General features: G+C 42.3%; 1 protein-coding gene across 5 annotated transcripts in view; it reads right to left on the reverse strand.

Moving 5' to 3' along the window:
* LOC121575633 (copine-3-like) overlaps nt 1-20,767 on the reverse strand; it is a 70,434-nt gene that overhangs the window by 25,149 nt on the left and 24,518 nt on the right. For 2 of the 5 annotated variants that reach the window (XM_045223132.1, XM_045223136.1), the window contains exons 1-2: nt 18,011-18,127; nt 13,699-13,830 (exon numbers count right to left, since the gene is read on the reverse strand). In XM_045223132.1, coding sequence (XP_045079067.1) covers nt 13,699-13,830 — 132 coding nt within the window. In that variant the 5' untranslated portion in view covers nt 18,011-18,127. Of the gene's footprint in view, nt 1-13,698; nt 13,831-17,979; nt 18,128-20,767 lie in introns of those variants that run through there. The other 3 variants (XM_045223133.1, XM_045223134.1, XM_045223135.1) reach the window with 2 other exon arrangements.

The raw sequence follows: 20,767 nt of genomic DNA on the forward strand, positions 1-20,767 counted from the left end.
ACGTTTTCTGTAAGTCTTCACAAGGTTTTCACACACTGTTGCTGGTATTTTGGCCCATTCCTCCATGCAGATCTCCTCTAGAGCAGTGATGTTTTGGGGCTGTCGCTGGGCAACACGGACTTTCAACTCCCTTCAAAGATTTTCTATGGGGTTGAGATCTGGAGACTGGCTAGGCCACTCCAGGACCTTGAAATGCTTCTTACGAAGCCACTCCTTCGTTGCCCGGGCGGTGTGTTTGGGATCATTGTCATGCTGAAAGACCCAGCCACGTTTCATCTTCAATGCCCTTGCTGATGGAAGGAGGTTTTCACTCAAAATCTCACGATACATGGCCCCATTCATTCTTTCCTTTAAACGGATCAGTCGTCCTGGTCCCTTTGCAGAAAAACAGCCCCAAAGCATGATGTTTCCACCCCCATGCTTCACAGTAGGTATGGTGTTCTTTGGATGCAACTCAGCATTCTTTGTCCTCCAAACACGACGAGTTGAGTTTTTACCAAAAAGTTATATTTTGGTTTCATCTGACCATATGACATTCTCCCAATCCTCTTCTGGATCATCCAAATGCACTCTAGCAAACTTCAGACGGGCCTGGACATGTACTGGCTTAAGCAGGGGGGACACGTCTTTCACTGCAGGATTTGAGTCCCTGGCGGCGTAGTGTTTACTGATGGTAGGCTTTGTTACTTTGGTCCCAGCTCTCTGCAGGTCATTCACTAGGTCCCCCCGTGTGGTTCTGGGATTTTTGCTCACCGTTCTTGTGATCATTTTGACCCCCACGGGTGAGATCTTGCGTGAGCCCCAGATCGAGGGAGATTATCAGTGGTCTTGTATGTCTTCCATTTCCTAATAATTGCTCCCACAGTTGATTTCTTCAAACCAAGCTGCTTACCTATTGCAGATTCAGTCTTCCCAGCCTGGTGCAGGTCTACAATTTTGTTTCTGGTGTCCTTTGACAGCTCTTTGGTCTTGGCCATAGTGGAGTTTGGAGTGTGACTGTTTGAGGTTGTGGACAGGTGTCTTTTATACTGATAACAAGTTCAAACAGGTGCCACTAATACAGGTAACGAGTGGAGGACAGAGGAGCCTGTTAAAGAAGAAGTTACAGGTCTGTGAGAGCCAGAAATCTTGCTTGTTTGTAGGTGACCAAATACTTATTTTCCACCATAATTTGCAAATAAATTCATTAAAAATCCTACAATGTGATTTTCTGGATTTTTTTTCCTCAATTTGTCTGTCATAGTTGACGTGTACCTATGATCAAAATTACAGGCCTCTCTCATCTTTTTAAGTGGGAGAACTAGCACAATTGGTGGCTGACTAAATACTTTTTTCCCCACTGTATATACTTCAGACGAGTCTTGAGGCCTGTGGGCGTCCTAGAGCAAAACAACATGTACGCACTCGTGAGATCTCACCTTTCCACAGGGGGGTCATATTAGTGTCTAGCCCAAACCGTTCGGACGTTACAGACGATTTTGTGAGAATAACGTTTTTTGGGATGTCTCATGGTCTGACAAACACCGCTCTAGCTCTGTCACCTTTCACCACAGATGCGGAAGTGCGACATATGCGGATGCGGTTGATTGAGACACATCCAATGCAAAAAAAAACATCTTTAGCTTAAACTGACAGATTTTTATAGGGATTTTTTTTAAACGCCAATTAGATTTCCGCGGGGCGCAGACACCGACCTTAGGGATTTAAACAGCATGACCATTACACAGGTGCACCCTGTGCTGGGGACAATAAAAGCCCACACTAAAATGTGCAGTTTTGTCACACAACACAAAGCCACAGATGTCTAAGGTTTTGAGGGCGCGTACAATTGGCATGCTGACTGCAGGAATGTACACCAAAGCTGTTGGCAGAGAACTGAATGTTAATTTCTGTACCAGAAGCAGCCTCCAACGTCGTTTCAGAGAATTTGGCAGTATATCCAACCGGCCTCATAACCGCAGACCACGTGTAACCACGCCAGCCCAGGATCTCCACATCCGGCTTCGTCACCTGCAGGATTGTCTGAGACAAGCCACCTGGACAGCTGATGAAACTGTTGGTTTGAACAACCAAAGAATTTCTGCACAAACTGTCAGAAACCGTCTTAGGGAAGCTCATCTACGTGCTCGTTGTCCTCACCAGGTTCTTGACCTGACTGCAGTTAGGCGTCGTAACCGACTTCAGTGGGCAAACACTCACCTTCGATGGTCAATGGCACGCTAGAGAAGTCTGCTCTTCATCCCTGAATCCCGGTTTCAACTTTACTGGGCAGATGGCTAACAGCGTGTATTGCGTCGTGCGGGCAGGCGGTTTGCTGATGTTAAATGTTGTGAACAGAGTGCCCCATGGTGGCTGTGGGATTATGGTATAGGCAGGCATAAGCTACGGACAACGAACACAATTGCATTTTATCGATGGCACAGAGATACCGTGACGAGATCCTGAGACCCATTGTAGTGCCATTCATTCGCTCCATCACCTCATGTTTCAGCATGATAATGCACGGCCCCATGTCGCAAGGATCTGTACACAATTCCTGGAAGCTGAAAATGTCCCAGTTCTTCCATGGCCTGGATACTCACCAGACATGTCATCCATTGAGCACATTTGAGATGCTCTGGATCGACGCGTACAGCAGAGTGTTCCAGTTCCCACCAATATCCAGCAACTTCGCACAGCCATTGAAGGAGTGTGACAACATCCACAGGCCACAATCAACAGCCTGATCAACTCTATGCGAAGGAGATGTGTCGAGCTACATGAGGCAAATGGTGTTCACACCAGATACTGACTGGTTTTATGATCCACACCCCTAATTTTTTAAGGTATATGTGACCAGATGCAAATCTGTATTTCCAGTCATGTGAAATCCATAGATTAGGGCCTAAAATATTTTTTGAATTGACTGATTTCCTCATATGAACTGTAACTCAGAAAAATCATAGAAATTGTTGCATGTTGCGTTTATATTTTTGTTCAGTAGAGGTTGCTCTACCATAAGCAGCCTAGAACATCTAAGATCGAATCCTACTACACCGGATCTGACACTCGACAGATGAGGCAAGTCTTGCAAACTACCACGGATTACAAAGGGAAACCCAACCGAGAGCTGCCCAGTGATGCGAGCCTACCAGATTAGCCAAATGCCTTCTATGCTCGCTTCGAGGCAAGCAACACTTAACCATGTGAGAGCACCAGCTGTCGCGGATGAATGTGACTATGCCCTTGAAACAGATTAACATTCACAAGGCCGAAGGGCCAGACGGATTACCAAGAGGCGTACTCAAGAGCATGTGCTGACCAGCTGGAAAGTGTCTTCACTGACATTCTCAACCTTTCTCTGACCCAGTCTTGTAATGCCTGTTTCAAGCAGACCACCATAGTCCCTGTGCCCGAGAACGCCAAGGTAACCTGTCTAAATGACTATCGCCCCGTAGCACTCACATCTGTAGCCATGAAATGCTTTGAAAGGCCATCATCCAAGAAACCCTGGACCCACTCCAATTCACATACAGCCTAAACAGATCCACAGATGATGCCATCTCTATTGCAATCCACACTGCCCTTTCCCACCTGCACAAAAGGAACACCTGTGTGAGAATTAGGGCTGACCCAATTTAGTCGACTGGTCGATTGTTTGGTCGACCGAGATTTCTTTAGTCGAGCAGGCGCAATTCCTATTTTATTTTTCATGGTGCACTAGACACCTGTCTGATTCGCACCTGTCTCAATGGACTAATCCATTGCGGAGGCCACGGGGATGGCACAGTCCATCACTCCAAGATGTGATACTGAAATTGTATATGGTTATATTATGTGAAAATAATGGAACACTAATAAATCTAATATTTTATAACAAATGCACTTTCTCCCGCGTTGAATACGGTCGCTGTCAGCGGTTCCGAAACAATCTTGTGTGCCGTAGAATTGGTGCCTTTCCCTAAGCTGCCATGTGCATAATAGCAAAGTTAACCAGCATATTGGGATTGAGAACAATGCGGTGGAGGCAGCAGCAGCAGAGACAAGGAAACAGCCCTTGCCTTAGCCTAACTGTGTAAGAAAATTGAGGAGAGCGGAAACCCCAATTTAATTATGTCTATAAATCAATAGCCTAACTGTTAAATGTGCCTGGCTTTATAAATCATCCATATACAGCGCATTTGGAAAGTATTCAGACCCCTTCCCTTTTTCCACATTTTGTTACAGCCTTATTCTAAAATGGATTAAATTATTTATTTCTCTCATCAATCTACACACAATGCCCCATAATGACAAAGCGAAAACAGGTTTTTAGAAATGTTTGCATATATATATATATATATATACACACACCACAAGTCAAAACTTTGGACGCACCTACCTCATTCAAGGGTTTCTTTATTTTCTTACTATTCTTTACATTGTAGAATAATAGTGAAGACATCAAAACTATAAAATAACACATGGAATCATGTTGTAACCAAAAGTGTTAAACAAATAAAAATATATTTTATATATTTGAGATTCTTCAAATAGCCACCCTTTGCCGTGATGACAGCATTGCACACTCTTGGCATTCTCTCAACCAGCTTCATGAGGTGCTCACCTGGAATGCATTTCAACTGGCAGGTCTGCCTTGTTAAAAGTTAATTTGTGGAATTTTTTTTCCTTCTTATTGTGTTTGAGCCAATCAGTTGTGTTGTGACAAGGTAGGGGTGGCATACAGAAGATAGCCCAATTTGGTAAAATACCAAGTTCATATTATGTCAAAACAGATAAAATAAGCAAAGAGAAACAGTACATTATTTTAAGAAATGAAGGTCAGTCAATATGGAACATTTCAAGAACTTTGAAAGTTTCTTCAAGTGCAGTCGCAAAAACCATCAAGCACTATGATGAAACTGGCTCATGAGGAACGCCACAGAAATGGAAGACCCAGAGTTAACTCTGCTGCAGAGGATAAGTTCATTAGAGTTACCAGCCTCAGAAATTGCAGCCCAAATAAATGCTTCAGAGTTCAAGTAACAGACACATCAACTGTTCAGAGGGGACTGTGAATCAGGTCTTCATGGTCGAATTACTAAAAACAAACCACTACTAAAGAATACCAATAATAAGAAGAGACTTGCTTGGGCCAAGAAACACGAGCAATTGACATTTACTTGTGGAAATTTGTCCTTTGGGCTGGAGTCCAAATTTGGAGATTCTTGGTTCCAACCGCCGTGTCTTTGTGAGACGCAGTGTGGGTGAACGGATGATCTCCGCATGTGTAGTTCCCACCGTAAAGCATGTGGTGTTATGGTGTTGGGGTGCGTTGCTGGTGACACTGTCAGTGATTTATTTCGAATTCAATGCACACTTAACCAGCATGGCTACCACAGCATTCTGCAGCGATACGCCATCCCATCTGGTTTGGGCTTAATGAGACTCTCATTTGATTTTCAACAGGACAATGACCCAACACACCTCCAGGCTGTGTAAGGGCTATTTTACCAAGAAGGAGAGTGATTGAGTGCTTCATCAGATGACCTGGCCTCCACAATCCATCGACCTCAACCAAATTGAGATGGTTTGGGATGAGTCGGACCGCAGAGTGAAGGAAAAGCAGCCAACAAGTGCTCAGCATATGGGAACTCCTTCAAGACTGTTGGAAAAGCATTCAAGGTGAAGCTGGTTGAGAGAATGCCAAGAGTGTGCAAAGCTGTGGCTATTTGAAGAATCTCAAATATAAAATACATTTTTTGGTTACCACATGATTCCATGTGTTATTTCATAGTTTTGATGTCTTCACTATTATTCTACAATGTAGAAAATAGTACAAATAAAGACAAACCCTTGAATGAGTAGGTGCGTCCAAACTTTTGACTGGTACTGTAAGTATTCAGACCCTTTGCTATGAGACTCGAAATTGAGCTCAGGTGCATCCGGTTTCCATTGATCATCCTTGAGATGTTTCTACAACCTGATTGGAGTCCACCAATTGATTGGACATGATTTGGAAAGGTACACCTGTCTATTTAAGGTCCCACAGTTGACAGTGCATGTCAGAGCAAAAACGAAGCCATTTGGTCGAAGGAATTGTCTGTAGAGCTCCGAGATAGGATTGTGTTGAGGCACAGATCTGGGGAAGGATACCAAAAAATGTCTGCAGCATTGAAGGTCCCCAAAAACACAGTGGCCTCCACCATTCTTAAATCGAAGAAGTTTGGAACCACCAATACTCTTCCGAGAGCTGGCCGCCCGGCCAAACTGATCAATCAGGCAAGAAGAGCCTTGGTCAGGGAGGTGACCAAGAACCCGATGATCACTCTGACAGAGCTCCAGAGTTCCTCTGTGGAGATGGGAGAACCTTCCAGAAAGACAACCATCTCTGCAGCACTCCACCAAATCAGGCCTTTATGGTAGAGTGGCGAGACGGAAGCCACTCCTCAGTAAAAAGGCACATGACAGCCCGCTTGGAGTTTGCCAAAAGTCACCTAAGAGACTCTCAGACCATGAGAAACAAGATCCTCTGGTCTGATGAAACCGAGATTGAAATCTTTGGACTGAATGCCAAGCGTCACGTCTAGAGAAAACCTGTGACCATCCCTACGGTGAAGCATGGTGGTGGCAGCATTATGCTGTGCAGATGTTTTTCAGCGGCAGGGACTGGGAGACTAGTCAGGAGAGGGAAAGATGAAAGGAGCAACGTACAGAGAGATCCTTGATGAACACCTGCTCCAGAGCACTCAGGACCTCAGACTGGGGTGAAGGTTAATCTTCCAACAGGACAACGACCCTAAGCACACAGCCAAGACAACGCAGGAGTGGCTCTGGTACAAGTCTCTGAATGTCCTTGCCAGAGCCCGGAATCGAACATCTCTGGAGAGACCTGAAAATAGCTGTGCAGCGACGCTCCCCATTCAACCGGACAGAGCTTGAGAGGATCTGTAGAGAATAATGGGAAAACCTCCCAATATAGAGGCTGTAATCGCTGCCAAAAGTGCTTCAACAAAGTACTGAGTAAAGGGTCTGAATACTTAAGTAAATGTGATCTTTTAGTTTATTTTTATAAATTCTGTTTGGTGCCTAATGTTTTAAAAGTTGGGAGCAGTGTGTGTTTGTGGGAGAGAGAGAGTGGTGTGTGTATGTTTATGAGAGTGAGGGAGAAAGAGTGTGAAGAGTAAAGAAGGTTTCATGCAGTGTTTTCCCCTTACTGACAATGACATGCAGTTCATTATGCATGTATATTCCTTCCTCCCATTCCTCCAGCCAAATCACAGGTAGGCCTTTGCAAATATTAGCAAATCAGCCATTCTATGCAGCATTCAATTATACACTGAACAGTGTGAAGTTAAATTCAATGTGTTGTATTGAGTAGAAGTGTGAATTTCAGTGACAGCATTTTAGAGAACGTTTAGAAAACAGGAACAAGTGTGCGGGTGACGGGGCGAACAGGATATTAGGCCACTGATTTTTTTTCCCCCAGCATGGTATGGCGATACTACTTGGTATCGTGGAACTTGGCCTGCTATCGCATCATTTGTAAAAAGTTGGTATCGTGAAAACACTAATTTACATACTTAGGACACTTTGGATATGTCCCTTGACCCCACCTGACATCCCTTACTAAAACATTTGTAATGTTCTAGCTGTTGTGTCTATCAATCCCATTTTTCCCCAAAAAGTTTTTGACATGTTGTGGAAGCCTTCTGATGTGTTTCCAGCTCTTTTCAGCAATAATTGACCTATAGCTTGTCCACGAAATAATACTTTTAAAACATTGTTTTAATTAAAAAAAATTAATGGCTACTCTGTGTGTGCTTGATCTGAACTGTGCCATTTCCTATCCACGTTCTGACCATTTCCTTATAATCTCCCAGGTGTTTTCTTTCCAATGATACCAAGTTTATGCACGTCATTATCATACAGTTGAAGTCGGAAGTTTACATACACTTAGGTTGGAGTCATTAAAACTTGTTTTTCAACCACTCCAAAAATGTCTTGTTAACAAACTATAGCCTTGGCAAGTCGGTTAGGACATCTACTTTGTGCATGACACAAGTCATTTTTACAACAATTGTTTACAGACAGATTATTTCACTTAATCACAATTCCAGTGGGTCAGAAGTGTGCATACACTAAGTTGACAGTGCCTTTAAACAGCTTGGAAAATTTCAGAAAATTATGTCATGGCTTTAGAAGCTTCTGATAGGCTAATTGACATCATTTGAGTCAACTGGAGGTGTACCTGTGGATGTATTTCAAGGCCTACCTTCAAACTCAGTGCCTCTTTGCTTGACATCATGGGAAAATCAAAAGAAATCAGCCAAGACCTCAGAAAAAAAAAAGTGTAGACCTCCACAAGACTTGGGAGCAATTTCCAAATGCCTGAATGTACCACGTTCATCTGTACAAACAATAGTACGCAAATATAAACACCATGGGACCACGCCATGGGACCACGCAGCCGTCATACCGCTTAGGAAAGTTCTGTCTCCTAGAGATGAACGTACTTTGGTGCGAAAAGTGCAAATCAATCCCAGAACAACAGCAAAGGACCTTGTAAAGATGCTGGAGGAAACAGGTACAAAAGTATTTATGACCACAGTAAAACGAGTCCTATAGACATAACCTGAAAGGCCGCTCAGCAAGGAAGAAGCCACTGCTCCAAAACCGCCATAAAAAAGCCAGACTACGGTTTGCATCTGCACATGGGGACAAAGATCGTATTTTTTGGAGAAATGTCCTCTGGTCTGATGAAACAAAAATAGAACTGTTTGGCCATAATGACCATAGTTATGTTTGGAGGAAAGGGAGGTGGTGCTCGCAAGCCGAAGAACACCATCCCAACCTTGAAGCACAGGGGGTGGAGGCATCATGCTGTGGGGGTGCTTTGCTGCAGGAGGGACTAGTGCAATTCACAAAATATATGGCATCATGAGGAAGGAAAATTAGGTGGATATATTGAAGCAACATCTCAAGACATCAGTCAGGAAGTTAAAGCTTGGTCGCAAATGGGTCTTCCAAATGGACAATGACCCCAAGAATACTTCCAAAGTTTTAGCAAAACGGCTTAAGGACAACAAAGTCAAGGTATTGGAGTGGCCATCACAAAACCCTGACCTCAATCCTATAGAACATTTGTGGGCAGAACTGAAAAAGCGTGTGCGAGCAAGGAAGCCAACAAACCTGACTCAGTTATACCAGCTCTGTCAGGAGGAATGGGCCAAAATTCACCCAACTTATTGTGGGAAGCTTGTGGAACGTTTGACACAAGTTAAACAATTTAAAGGCAATGCTACCAAATACTAATTGAGTGTAACTTCTGACCTACTGGAAATGTGATGAAAGAAATAAAAGCTGAAATAAATCACTCTACTATTATTCTGACATTTCACATTCTTAAAATAAAGACAAAGGAGCTTATCGTGGATTACAGAAAACGGAGGGCCGAACACGGCACACATTCGCCACACACACACTTATCACATACGCTTCTGCTACTGTCTATCTATCCTGTTGCCTAGTTACTTTACCCCTCTCCCTACATGACCAGAAGTATGTGGACACCTGCTCGTTGAAAATCTCATTCTAAAATCACGGGCATTAATATGGAGGTGGTCCCTCTTTTCTGCTATAACAGCCTCCACTCTTCTGGGAAGGCTTTCCACTAGATCTTGGAACATTGCTGCAGGGACTTGCTTCCATTCAGCCGCAAGAGCATGAGTGAAGTCGGGCACTGATGTTGGGTGATTAGGCCTGGCTCGCAGTCGGCATTCCAATTTATCCCAAAGGTGGTCGATGGGGTTGAGGTCAGGGCGCTGTGCAGGCCAGTCAAATTCTTCCACACCGATCTCGACAAACCATTTCTGTATGGACCTTGCTTTGTGCACAGGGGCCTTCCCCAAATTGTTGCCACAAAGTTGGAAGCACAGAATTGTCTAGAATGTCATTGTATGCTGTAGCGTTAAGATTTCCCTTCACTGGACTAAGGGGCCTAGCCCGAACTATGAAAAACAGCCCCAGACAATTATTCCTCCTCTACCAAACTTTACAGTTGGCACTATGCATTGGGGCAGGTAGCATTCTCCTGGCATCCGCCAAACCCAGATTCGTCAGTCGGACTGCCAGATGATAAAGCGTGATTCATCACACCAGAAAACGCGTTCCAATGGTGGCGTCTCCAGCAGACGCTTGGCATTGTGCATTGTGATCTTAGGCTTGTGTGCGGCTGCTCGGCCATGGAAACCCATTTCATGAAGCTCCCGACGAACAGTTATTGTGCTGACGTTGCTTCCAGAGGCAGTTTGGAACTCGGTAGTGAGTGTTGCAACTGACTAGACCAATTTTACGCGCTACGCACTTCAGCACACGGCGGTCCCGTTCTGTGAGCTTGTGCGGCCTACCACTTTGCGGCTGAGCCATTGTTACTCCTAGATGTTTCCACTTCACAATAACAGCACTTACAGTTGACCGGGGCAGCTCTAGCAGGGCAGAAATTTGACGAACTGACTTGATGGAAAGGTGGCATCCTATGATGGTGCCACGTTGAAAGTCACTAAGCTCTTCAGTAAGACCCTTTTCTGTCCATATTTGTCTATGGAGATTGCCTGGATGTGTGCTCGATTTTAAACACCTGTCAGCAACGGGTGTGGCTGAAATCGCCGAATCTGCTCATTTGAAGGGGTGTCCATACTTATGTATATACAATGCATTCAGAAAGTATTCAGACCCCTTCACATTTTCCACATTTTGTTACGTTACAGCCTTATTCTAAAATGGATTATATTGAGTTTTCCCTCATCAATCTACACACAATACCACATAATGTCAAAGCAAAAACAGGTTTAGACATTTTTGAAAATGTATATATAAAAAAAGCGGAAATATCACATTTACATAAGTATTCAGACCCTTTCCTCAGTACTTTGTTGAAGCACCTTTGGCAGCGATTACATCCTCGAGTCTTCTTGGGTATGACGCTACTAGCATTCCACACCTGTATTTGAGAGTTTCTCCCATTTTTCTCTGCAGATCCTCTCAAACGCTCAGGTTGGATGGGGAGCATCGCTGCACAGCTTTTTTTTTAGGTCTTTCCAGAGATGTTCGATCGGGTTCAAGTCTGGGATCTGGCTGGGCCACTCAAGGACATTCAGAGACTTGTCCCGAAGCCACTCCTGCATTGTCTTAGCTGTGTGCTTAGGGTCGTTGTCCTGTTGGAAGGTGAACATTCACCCCAGTCTGAGGTCCTGAGCACTCTGGAGGAGGTTTTCATCAAGGATCTCTCTGTACTTTGCTCAGTTCATCTTTCCGTCGATCCTGACAAGTCTCCCTGCCACTGAAAAACATCCCCACATCATGATGCTGCCAACACCATGCTTCACCGTAGGGATGGTGCCAGGTTTCCTCCAGATGTGACGCTTGGCATTCAGGCCAAAGAGTTCAATCTTGGTTTCATCAGACCAGAGAATCTTGTTTCTCATTGTCTGAGAGTCCTTTAGGTGCCTTTTGGCAAACTCCAAGCGGGCTGTTGTGCTTTTTACTGAGGAGTGGCTTCCGTCTGGCCACTCTACCATAAAGGCCTGATTGGTGGAGTGCTGCAGAGATGGTTGTCTTTCTGGAAGGTTCTCCCATCTCCACAGAGGAACTCTGGAGCTCTGTCAGAGTGACAATCGGGTTCTTGGTCACCTCCCTTACCAAGGACCTTCTTCCCAATTGATCAGTTTGGCCAGGCGCCCAGCTCTAGGCAGAGTCTTGGTGGTTCCAAACATCTTCCATTTAAGAATGATGGAGGCCACTGTGTTGTTGGGGACCTTCAATGCTGCAGAAATGTTGTTACCCTTCCCCAGATCTGTGTCTCGACAGAATCCTGTCTCGGAGGTCTACAGACAATTCCTTCGACCTCATGGCTTGGTTTTTGCTCTGACAAGCACTGTCAACTGTGGGACGTTGTGTGTTTCTTTCCAAATCACATCCAATCAATTGAATTTACCACAGGTGGACTCCAAATCAAGTTGTAGAAACATCAAGGATGATCAATGGAAACCGGATGCACCTTAGCTCAATTTCAAGTCTCATAGCAAAGGGTCTGAAAACGAACATTACCAGTCAAAAGTTTGGATACATCTCCTAATTCAAGGGTTTTTCTTTATTTGTACTATTTTCTACATTGTAGAATAATAGTGAAGACACAAAAACTACGAAATAACACATATGGAATCATGTAGCAACCAAACAAGTGTTAAACAAACCTAAATATATTTTATATTTGAGATTCTTCAAAGTAGCTACCCTTTGCCTTGATGACAGCTTTGCACACTCTTGGCATTCTCTCTACCAGCTTCACCTAGAATGCTTTTCCAACAGTCTTGAAGGAGTTCCCACATATGCTTAGCACTTGTTTGCTGCTTTTCCTTCACTCTGTCGTCCGACTCATCCCAAACCATCTCAATTGGGTTGAGGTCGGGGGATTGTGGAGGCCAGGTCATCTGATGCAGCACTCCATCACTCTCCTTCTTGGTAAAATAGCTCTTACACAACCTGGAGGTGTGTTGGGTCATTGTCCTGTTGAAAAACAATGACAGTCCCACTAACACTTTTTTGGTTACTACATGATTCCATGTGTTATTTCATAGTTTTGATGTCTTCACTTTACTTCTACAACGTAAAACATAGTCAAAATAAAGACAAACCCTTGAATGAGTAGGTGTGTCCAAACTTTTGACTGTAGTGTATGTAAATAAGGTATTTCTGTTTATTTTTAATAAATTTGCAAAAATGTCAAAAACCTGTTTTCGCTTTGTCATTATGGGTTAGTGTGTAGATTGATGAGGACATTTTTATTTATTTAATCAATTTTAGAATAAGGCTGTAACGTAACAAAATGTGGAAAAGGTCAAGGGGTCTGAATATTTTCCCAATGCACTGTATACTGCTACCATGAATGACGTTCAGCTCAAGCTTTGAAACACTCCTTTTTGGGAGTGAAGAATATTGCCATAAAGAAATATGCAGCTCCCCCAAAAAAATTGGGTGATCAATAATATTAACTGTTTACTTAGCAAGCATACCAGCAATGAGGCATCATGCAACATTTACTAGCATAGACCTATGGTCTTCTGGCATGTCACAATTGCTTAACACTTGCATTTGGAATTTGTTAAAATTAATTATTACTACATAATCAAAATATGTTTAGGACAAAATAATGATAACAACTGTCAGGTAGTCTCAATAAATAGACAAATATCTGTAGTTGAACAAGTGATTGCATGTATAGATTATTTTTTACTTGACTTGAGAATTAACTTGAAAAGACTTTGCTCGAGACTCGACCCGTTCTACTTGGGACTCGACTTGAGACTCGGACCTTGTGACTCTAATAATATTGACTTGGTCTCACTTCTGTTGTAGCCATTGCGTGCTAGGAATATGGGACCAAATACAAAACTTCTGACTACTTTAATAAGTGAATTTGTCCAAATACTTTTGGTTCCCTAAAATGTGGACGAAAAGTGAAGTAATTTCTGAACAGTTCACCCGATATGGAAGAAAATAGCCTGAAATGAAAGCTGACAGTCTGCACATTAACCACATAGTCATTGTATCATTTCAAATCCAAAGTGCTGGAATACCGGGGCATTACACAAAAAGTGTCAGTGTCCAAATTCCTTTGGACTTCACTGTACGTTGCCAATTATTTAAATGTTTAAATTAGTTAGACTTGCTTCTCCCTACCTCGGTCCACTTGTCATCCCCGATGCTCTGCAGCAGCACGCAGAGTGGGTCGGACTTGGATCCAACGTCTTTGTCGAGGAGATTGCTGCACGAGATGGAGAGCTCTATTTTTGACACACATTGAGTAGCCATCTGAAAAATACAGGAAGAGAAAATTAGATTTCGGATCAACTATGACTGTATATCAAAAGCTACAGTCTGCAGCTAAAAACATTTACAACAACGGGGTCCCTGCCACTTGTTTTGGTATATACAGCTAAGGGATGGGGCCAGGGAAATTAAAATCATCTCAAATTCATAGATGACGTCAAAGACATTGTTAAAAAAAAATATTTGAAGCCATTTACATTCTTGTTGTTTGTAAACAATTGAGTAATAAACCCTTATATGTTGGGTTATGATAAAGAAAAGACAGTTGAACTAAGCCCATGAGACATTTACAAATGATATTCTTCAGGAATCAATAATATCAAGAATTGAAATGACCATTAACAGCTTCCATTATCCCAGGCTTTGCTATAAGGTATACTGCTCAGTAAAATGGCAATTTTGCAAATGAGAGAGTCTCACCTAGGTCGGCATAGAGAAAATGAAAACTGGACAGGTTCTTAGCTAGCAGATTGTAATGGGCTAATGTGATGCTCCATTAGCCGTTACAGGTTTGGTACTGTTTGGCGTAGCACAGATAATTTTATTTTAACCTTAACTTGGCGATACTTCCTCAATTTCCATTTTGGAAGACAACCAATGTCTTCTAAATGTCCATGTCTAGTCGCAGGGGGTTTTGTTTGAATTCAGAAAATGTGCCATTATTAAATTAAATAATTGTTGCACTGTAAATTAAAGGAATGGGTGTATTTTTCCCTTTAAGCATGTGGAGTAATGAGTAGGATTTTGTGTTTTCACATACAAAAGTGATTGCTTTTGAAAAACGTTTAATCTGCCTTCCCAATGAAAACTAGTTTGAAAATTCTAACATATATTTTATGGAAAAGAGATGCGTCTAGACAACGCACCATGCTGCCTCCCTCACTGCTTTTGCCCATTCACGTCACGGGCCATAGACTGGTGCCCCATGGCTCTAATCTTGTTTGGACCCCAGGAAGAGTAGCTGCTGATTGAGACAGGTGAGTGTCGTCATGACATGCGGCACACTTTGGGGTGAACACTCAATGTCTCAATCAATGACAGAATATTTTAAATAGACAAGATGGAGGCATACACATTGTTGGATTACTTCATGGAGCAAAACAAATATTTAATTTAATAACAGATCATTTTCAAAATTCAAACGAACTCCCTGCAAGTAGACATGGACGTTTAAAAGACAGTTGTCTTTCAAGTCGGGAATTGAGGAAGTTAAGGTTGGTCGAAAATTCTCTGTGCTACGCCAAACAGTACCTATCTAATAACGCTTATCAGCCAACTGGAACAGAGTAATGGTCTCACTAGGAGATATTTGTTGTGTGTGTGTTGTGAACAACATTAGCGTGAGCAACAATCGTGGAATCGGCGGTTCGCCCATTGAAACTGATGCAAACTGATAAACTTTGACTGGATTGACTGGTCCTTCTGCTACCACATGGCAAGCGGAGAGCGAAGTCTGAGACCAAAAGGTTCCTGAACAGCGTCTACACCCAAGGCATTAGATTGCTAAATAGTTAACCAAATTGCAAACTATTTTTGCCTCTGCACACACACTTGACTCTTTCCACACACTCACACACTTACACTCCAACACATACATACATACACACAGGCACACTGTCGCCACACACATCACATACGCTGCTGCTAGTGTCTATTCTCTTGTTGCCTAGTCACTTTACCCCTACCTATATATAGGTTTTGCCTTTCTAGGGAGTTTTTCCTAGCCACCGTGCTTCTACACCTGCATTACTAGCTGTTTGGGGTTTTAGGCTGGGTTTCTGTACAGCACTTCGAGATATTAGCTGATGTAAGAAGGGCTATATAAAATAAAATTGATTGATTGATTGATTGATTGACTATTATTCTACAATATAGAAAATAGTAAAAATAAAGAAAAACCCTGGAATGGGTAGGTGTGTCCAAACTTTTGACTGGTACTGTATGTGAGAATGCTGTCATTGACTACAGCTCAGCATTCAATACCATTGTCCCCAAGCTTAGGACTCTTGGTCTGAACACCTCCCTCTACAACTGGATCCTGGACTTCCTGACGGGCCGACCCCAGGTGGAGAGGGTAGGCAACATCACCTCTGCCACGCTGACACTTAACACAGGGGCCCCACAGGGGTGTGTGCTTAGTCCCTTCCTGTACACCCTGTAAACCCACAACTGTGTGGCCATGCACGACTCCAACGCCATTATCAAGTTCGCTGATGACACAACGGTGGTAGGTCTGATCACCGGCGACAATGAGTCAGCCTACAGGGAGGAGGTCAGTGACCTGACAGTGTGGTGCCGGAGCAACAACCTCTCCATCAACGTCAGTAAGACCAAGGAGCTGATTGTGGACTACAGGAAACAGGGGGGCGAGCACGCCCCCAATCCACAGGTAGCAGTGGAGCAGTTAGACAACTTCAAGTTCCTCAGTGTCCAAATCACTAACGACTTAAAATGGTCCAAACACACACACCCACAGTCGTGAAGAATGCTCGACAGTGCCTCTTCCCCCTCAGGAGGTTTAAAAAGTTTGGCATGGGCACTCAAATCCTGAAAATGTTCTACAGCTGTACCATTGAGAGCATATTGACTGGCTGAATCACTGCTTGGTATGGCAATAGCGCCGCCCTCGATCGCATGGCGCTACAGAGGGTTGTGCGGACAGCCCAGTACATCACTGGGGCCCAGGTCCCTGCCATCCAGGACCTCTATATCAGGCATTGTGAAAAGAAGGGCTGGAACATCGTCCAAGACTGCAACCACCCAAGCCATAGACTATTTTCTCTGCAGCCACACGGCAAGAGGTAACGGCGCATCAAGTCTGACATCAACAGGCTCTTTAACAGCTTCTATCCCCAAGCAATACGACTGATAAATAGCTAACAAAATAGCTTCACGGACTACATGAGTTCACCTTGTATTTCAATATTTGCCCTGTCTCTATGCACACTCACAGGGCCCTACATACTCACACACACTGTCACTCCAACACACACTCACTCCATCATTTGCTCACTCCCACATAATATGTACATACATTTATACTGACTCTACACACCCACTCACATACAAGCTGCTGCTACTGTGTTTATCTTATATCCTGTTGCCTAGTCCCCTTACCCTTATACATATCTACTTCAATCCCTCCAGTATCCCTGCAAATGTAAATATGGTATTTGATCTAACTTTTTAAATATTTCCTGTATATGCTTACTTGAATGTGTATTTCATATTTCCTATTCTTATTTCTTGTGGGGGGGTTTCTAGTAATACATTGTTATTCATTATTGCATTGTTGGGTTTTGAGTTAGCAAGAAAGGCATTTCACTGTACTTGTGCATTAAAACTTGAAACTAAACCAGTTCATAATATCAATAAGGCACCCAGGGGGTGTGTGGTATATGTGGCTGTATCAAGGCACTCTGCGTTGAATCATGCTTAAGAACAGCCCTTAGCCGTTGTATATTGGCCATTTACCACAACCCCTTGTGCCTTATTGCTTAATCATAGCAATCAAACGAGTTAAATCCACATCAATTGATGGAAAATGATCTGGGGAGTTTAAAAAGAGCTAATTATATTTTATCTTGCAACATATTCAAATTCCTTTATTATGCCATAGCTCACAATTATTATGAGTGAAATCAAATTTTGTTTCTAACGTCGTTACAAGTTACTATGACATTCCATCTTAATTTCCTCGAAAACATTTCCTCGAAAACGTTATGGAAAAAGGGTTTAGTGTATAAATATGGCAACTCTCTTGCGGTGAAAAAAAATGTTGGGCTAGTTTTCAGGCCTTTTGGGTGGGTTTTGAGTAGTCTTCGTGCTAAAAACCCTGGCTCACGCTAATGTTGTTCACAACACACTGGTACTGTATATTTACAATAAACTACATACTTCCTAGTTCACAGCAAAAGTTCAGCTGTGAATCAGACAACCTGCAAACTACCAGACGCTCATTTTACAGTAGAGACTCGACTTGGAGAGAACTTTCTATGAAGTTAACCAAACCTTTTTTCATAAAAACAAAACAAAAAAACATACATACATCCCAAGTGCCCATTACGCCCATAATACAACAATCAACGGATTTGCATGCTCGCCTCGAACTCAAATCTAGCAGAGGTTTACCTTAGAAAAAGAAGTACGCTACAAATATTACCTTGTAGCACGAAACGGAATATCGGGTCTCTTATGAAACAGTTGTACTTGTAACCGCACCCTGCTTTAACACGAAATGTATGTCGAGTCGAGCAAATATTTCCTTAATCTGCTATGACAAAAAGGTGTGGCAGATGGTCACGTGAGCTTGATAGCTCAACATTGGATGATCAGCCACCATAAAAAACGTTCCTATTGGACAAGAGACAACGTCACTCACGCTCTGCCCGCAGTGCAGGGGGAAGGGTCCGTCCTTGTGACGTCCCTACCCCCCATGGAAGTCGTTGAAGTTGAACATGTTTAAGGTAAATATTTGTATATCTGTAGTTAATGTAAGGGTTAAAGTTAAGTAAGGGACGTCCTAAGGATCCCAGATAGCACATAGCACCGTGCAGGAAGTAACTACACACATTTCCCGGTTGTCACTAGTTACCACAGCCACAAAGGAAACATTGCCTGTATCGTAAAAAGTCATGAAAACCAACATTTGCTTTTTGGTCTTAATTTAAGGTTAGGATTAGTCATAAGGTTAGCAATGTGGCTAGGGCTAAATTTAGGGGTAGGTTTAAAATAAATTGTAGAAATAGGCGGTGTTTATCTATTTGTGGCTGTGGTAATTAGTGACGACCGCATACCCCTTGTTCAAGCTGCACACAGTGAGACAGAGTGAATGATTTTGTTGTAGAAATATAAAAAATATAGCCATTTACAATTACCCTATACATCCGAGATACAATGTTAACGTATAAACTTCGTTCAATAAACAGCCATTAACCACCGTTGGAAACGGAGCTAACTAAACCAAGCGATACACATACATTTGTTAATCATTTAATATTATTATGATTTGCCTGTACAATATCTATTTTAGTGTCACTAGATCACTTATGCCTTGCGAATTTGCAAATGAATATGTTACTAGCAAGGCTGTATTTCCTATGTAGGCTAACATTCCCACTTCGAGCTGTAATTTTTGCTCTCAAATTCTGGCTATCTATTTCTCCACACCTATACATTTGATACATGCATTTTTACCCATATCCTTGGACAGAACGCCTATTCAGCTCAAATGATGATACAATCCTGTAGAACAGACAGTACAGCTCACTCTGAAGTTCAGCACATCAATTAATAAAAAAACAAGTATAGGAACTAAGTAAATGAATAGCCAGCAACACTTTAGTCTTAGCTGTTCACTGCATCACTGAATGATTCTTCTAGATGATAATAATGTAGCCATTTACAACCCAATACATCCGTTCTTCTAGTGTTGTTGGCCTATCAACTGCGCTCAATAAACAGCCATTTGTAGATTTGATTGAGACTTTGGGAACGACACAAATTAGGCAAATCAATCGGAGATACTTTTTACTGACAAAAAACATGCATCAAAATGAATTTGAAATTCAGTCAGTTGGAAGTGATGGAACCGTGGCTTATTCTGCACAAGGCTGTGCTAGCGTCCCAAGTCAGATTCACTCTGGATTTGGGATTGTGTGGTCCTCTATTATATCAACAAAGTCCAGCTATATGGCAATTTCTGATATAGCCTACTGCTTTAGATTACAATCCGGTTAACGGCTTGATTTCAAAAGTGTGAGATCAGATGGTAAAAGCAGGAATATCGTGAAGTCCAACCACAATAAATCATGTCCAGCAATACTTTGCCTAGATATTAGAAGCATAATGCCACAAATACTTAATCTATTACACACCATGTCACCTCGCACAATTCATAAATATAACTAGTACTTACCTTTGCATGCAAATCCAACAGTAAACCAAGTGGCTCTGCAAGTGGCTCTCATTGCCTTATACCTGACAGTTTGGTACCCAAAAAGTAGTGTAATGCATCATATTTAACAAGTAAAATCCAGAAGCACACTCAGTGACTTTTAAAGGAAGCAAACCAAAATAGGCATGTATGAATACTGAATGACAGTTAAGTCCCAACTTGCTTTGCATTGCAACTCAGCAGCTCTATCCATGTGCTCTCTTTAACAGACAAAAAGGCATCTTCCAGGCCATATCAGTTTCTAAATATGCTTTATGTTCATCAGCATGTTCAAACCAAGCCCTAGGTTGTCATGTATGTCCACAACACAACCCACCATTTCATCCCAGTGCAACTAGGCCTTTCTCAATCTGTGGACTCATTAGGACTAAGTGAGAACTGCAGATAACCCAAACATAAAAACACACAGCATTTCACTCTTTTTTAAAAATATTATGAAATAAACAACTTATTTGATGTGTAGCCTATAGAATTACTCTTCCTGATTCATAGAAACCATTTTTTTTTAAATAAAGGCTGTATACGTTTGACACCACTTCAAACCAAAATAAAATTAATGTTCAGAGAACTCATATGAATCAGTCAAAAACTTTCCATTAAACCGCATGATAAAAACAAGGTACATTTAGGTTTAGCGGTAGGCTAGCTTGTAAGACACAAGACACAGGTGTTATCTTAGCCTTCTAGTAGGCATGTTTGCCACTAGCATCTATAGTGGAATTGAAAGTGGGCCTTGTGACAGTACACATTTATTCCACTCTTAAAAAACACACACACAATTTATGAACATAATTATATGCAGTGCTCTATCTGGAAAATGTTTGTGCAGAATATTTTTTGTTGTTGATCATATCAACAGTGGACTACTGAACAAAATACCCCCAAAATAAATTGATTCAAGTGATCCTTAAAGGGACATTTCATATGTGAAAATGGCACATTTCTATGTTTTGTAGTAAAAAA

The sequence above is a fragment of the Coregonus clupeaformis genome, chromosome 10 (assembly GCF_020615455.1).
Source record: "Coregonus clupeaformis isolate EN_2021a chromosome 10, ASM2061545v1, whole genome shotgun sequence".
NCBI classification, from domain to species: domain Eukaryota; kingdom Metazoa; phylum Chordata; class Actinopteri; order Salmoniformes; family Salmonidae; genus Coregonus; species Coregonus clupeaformis.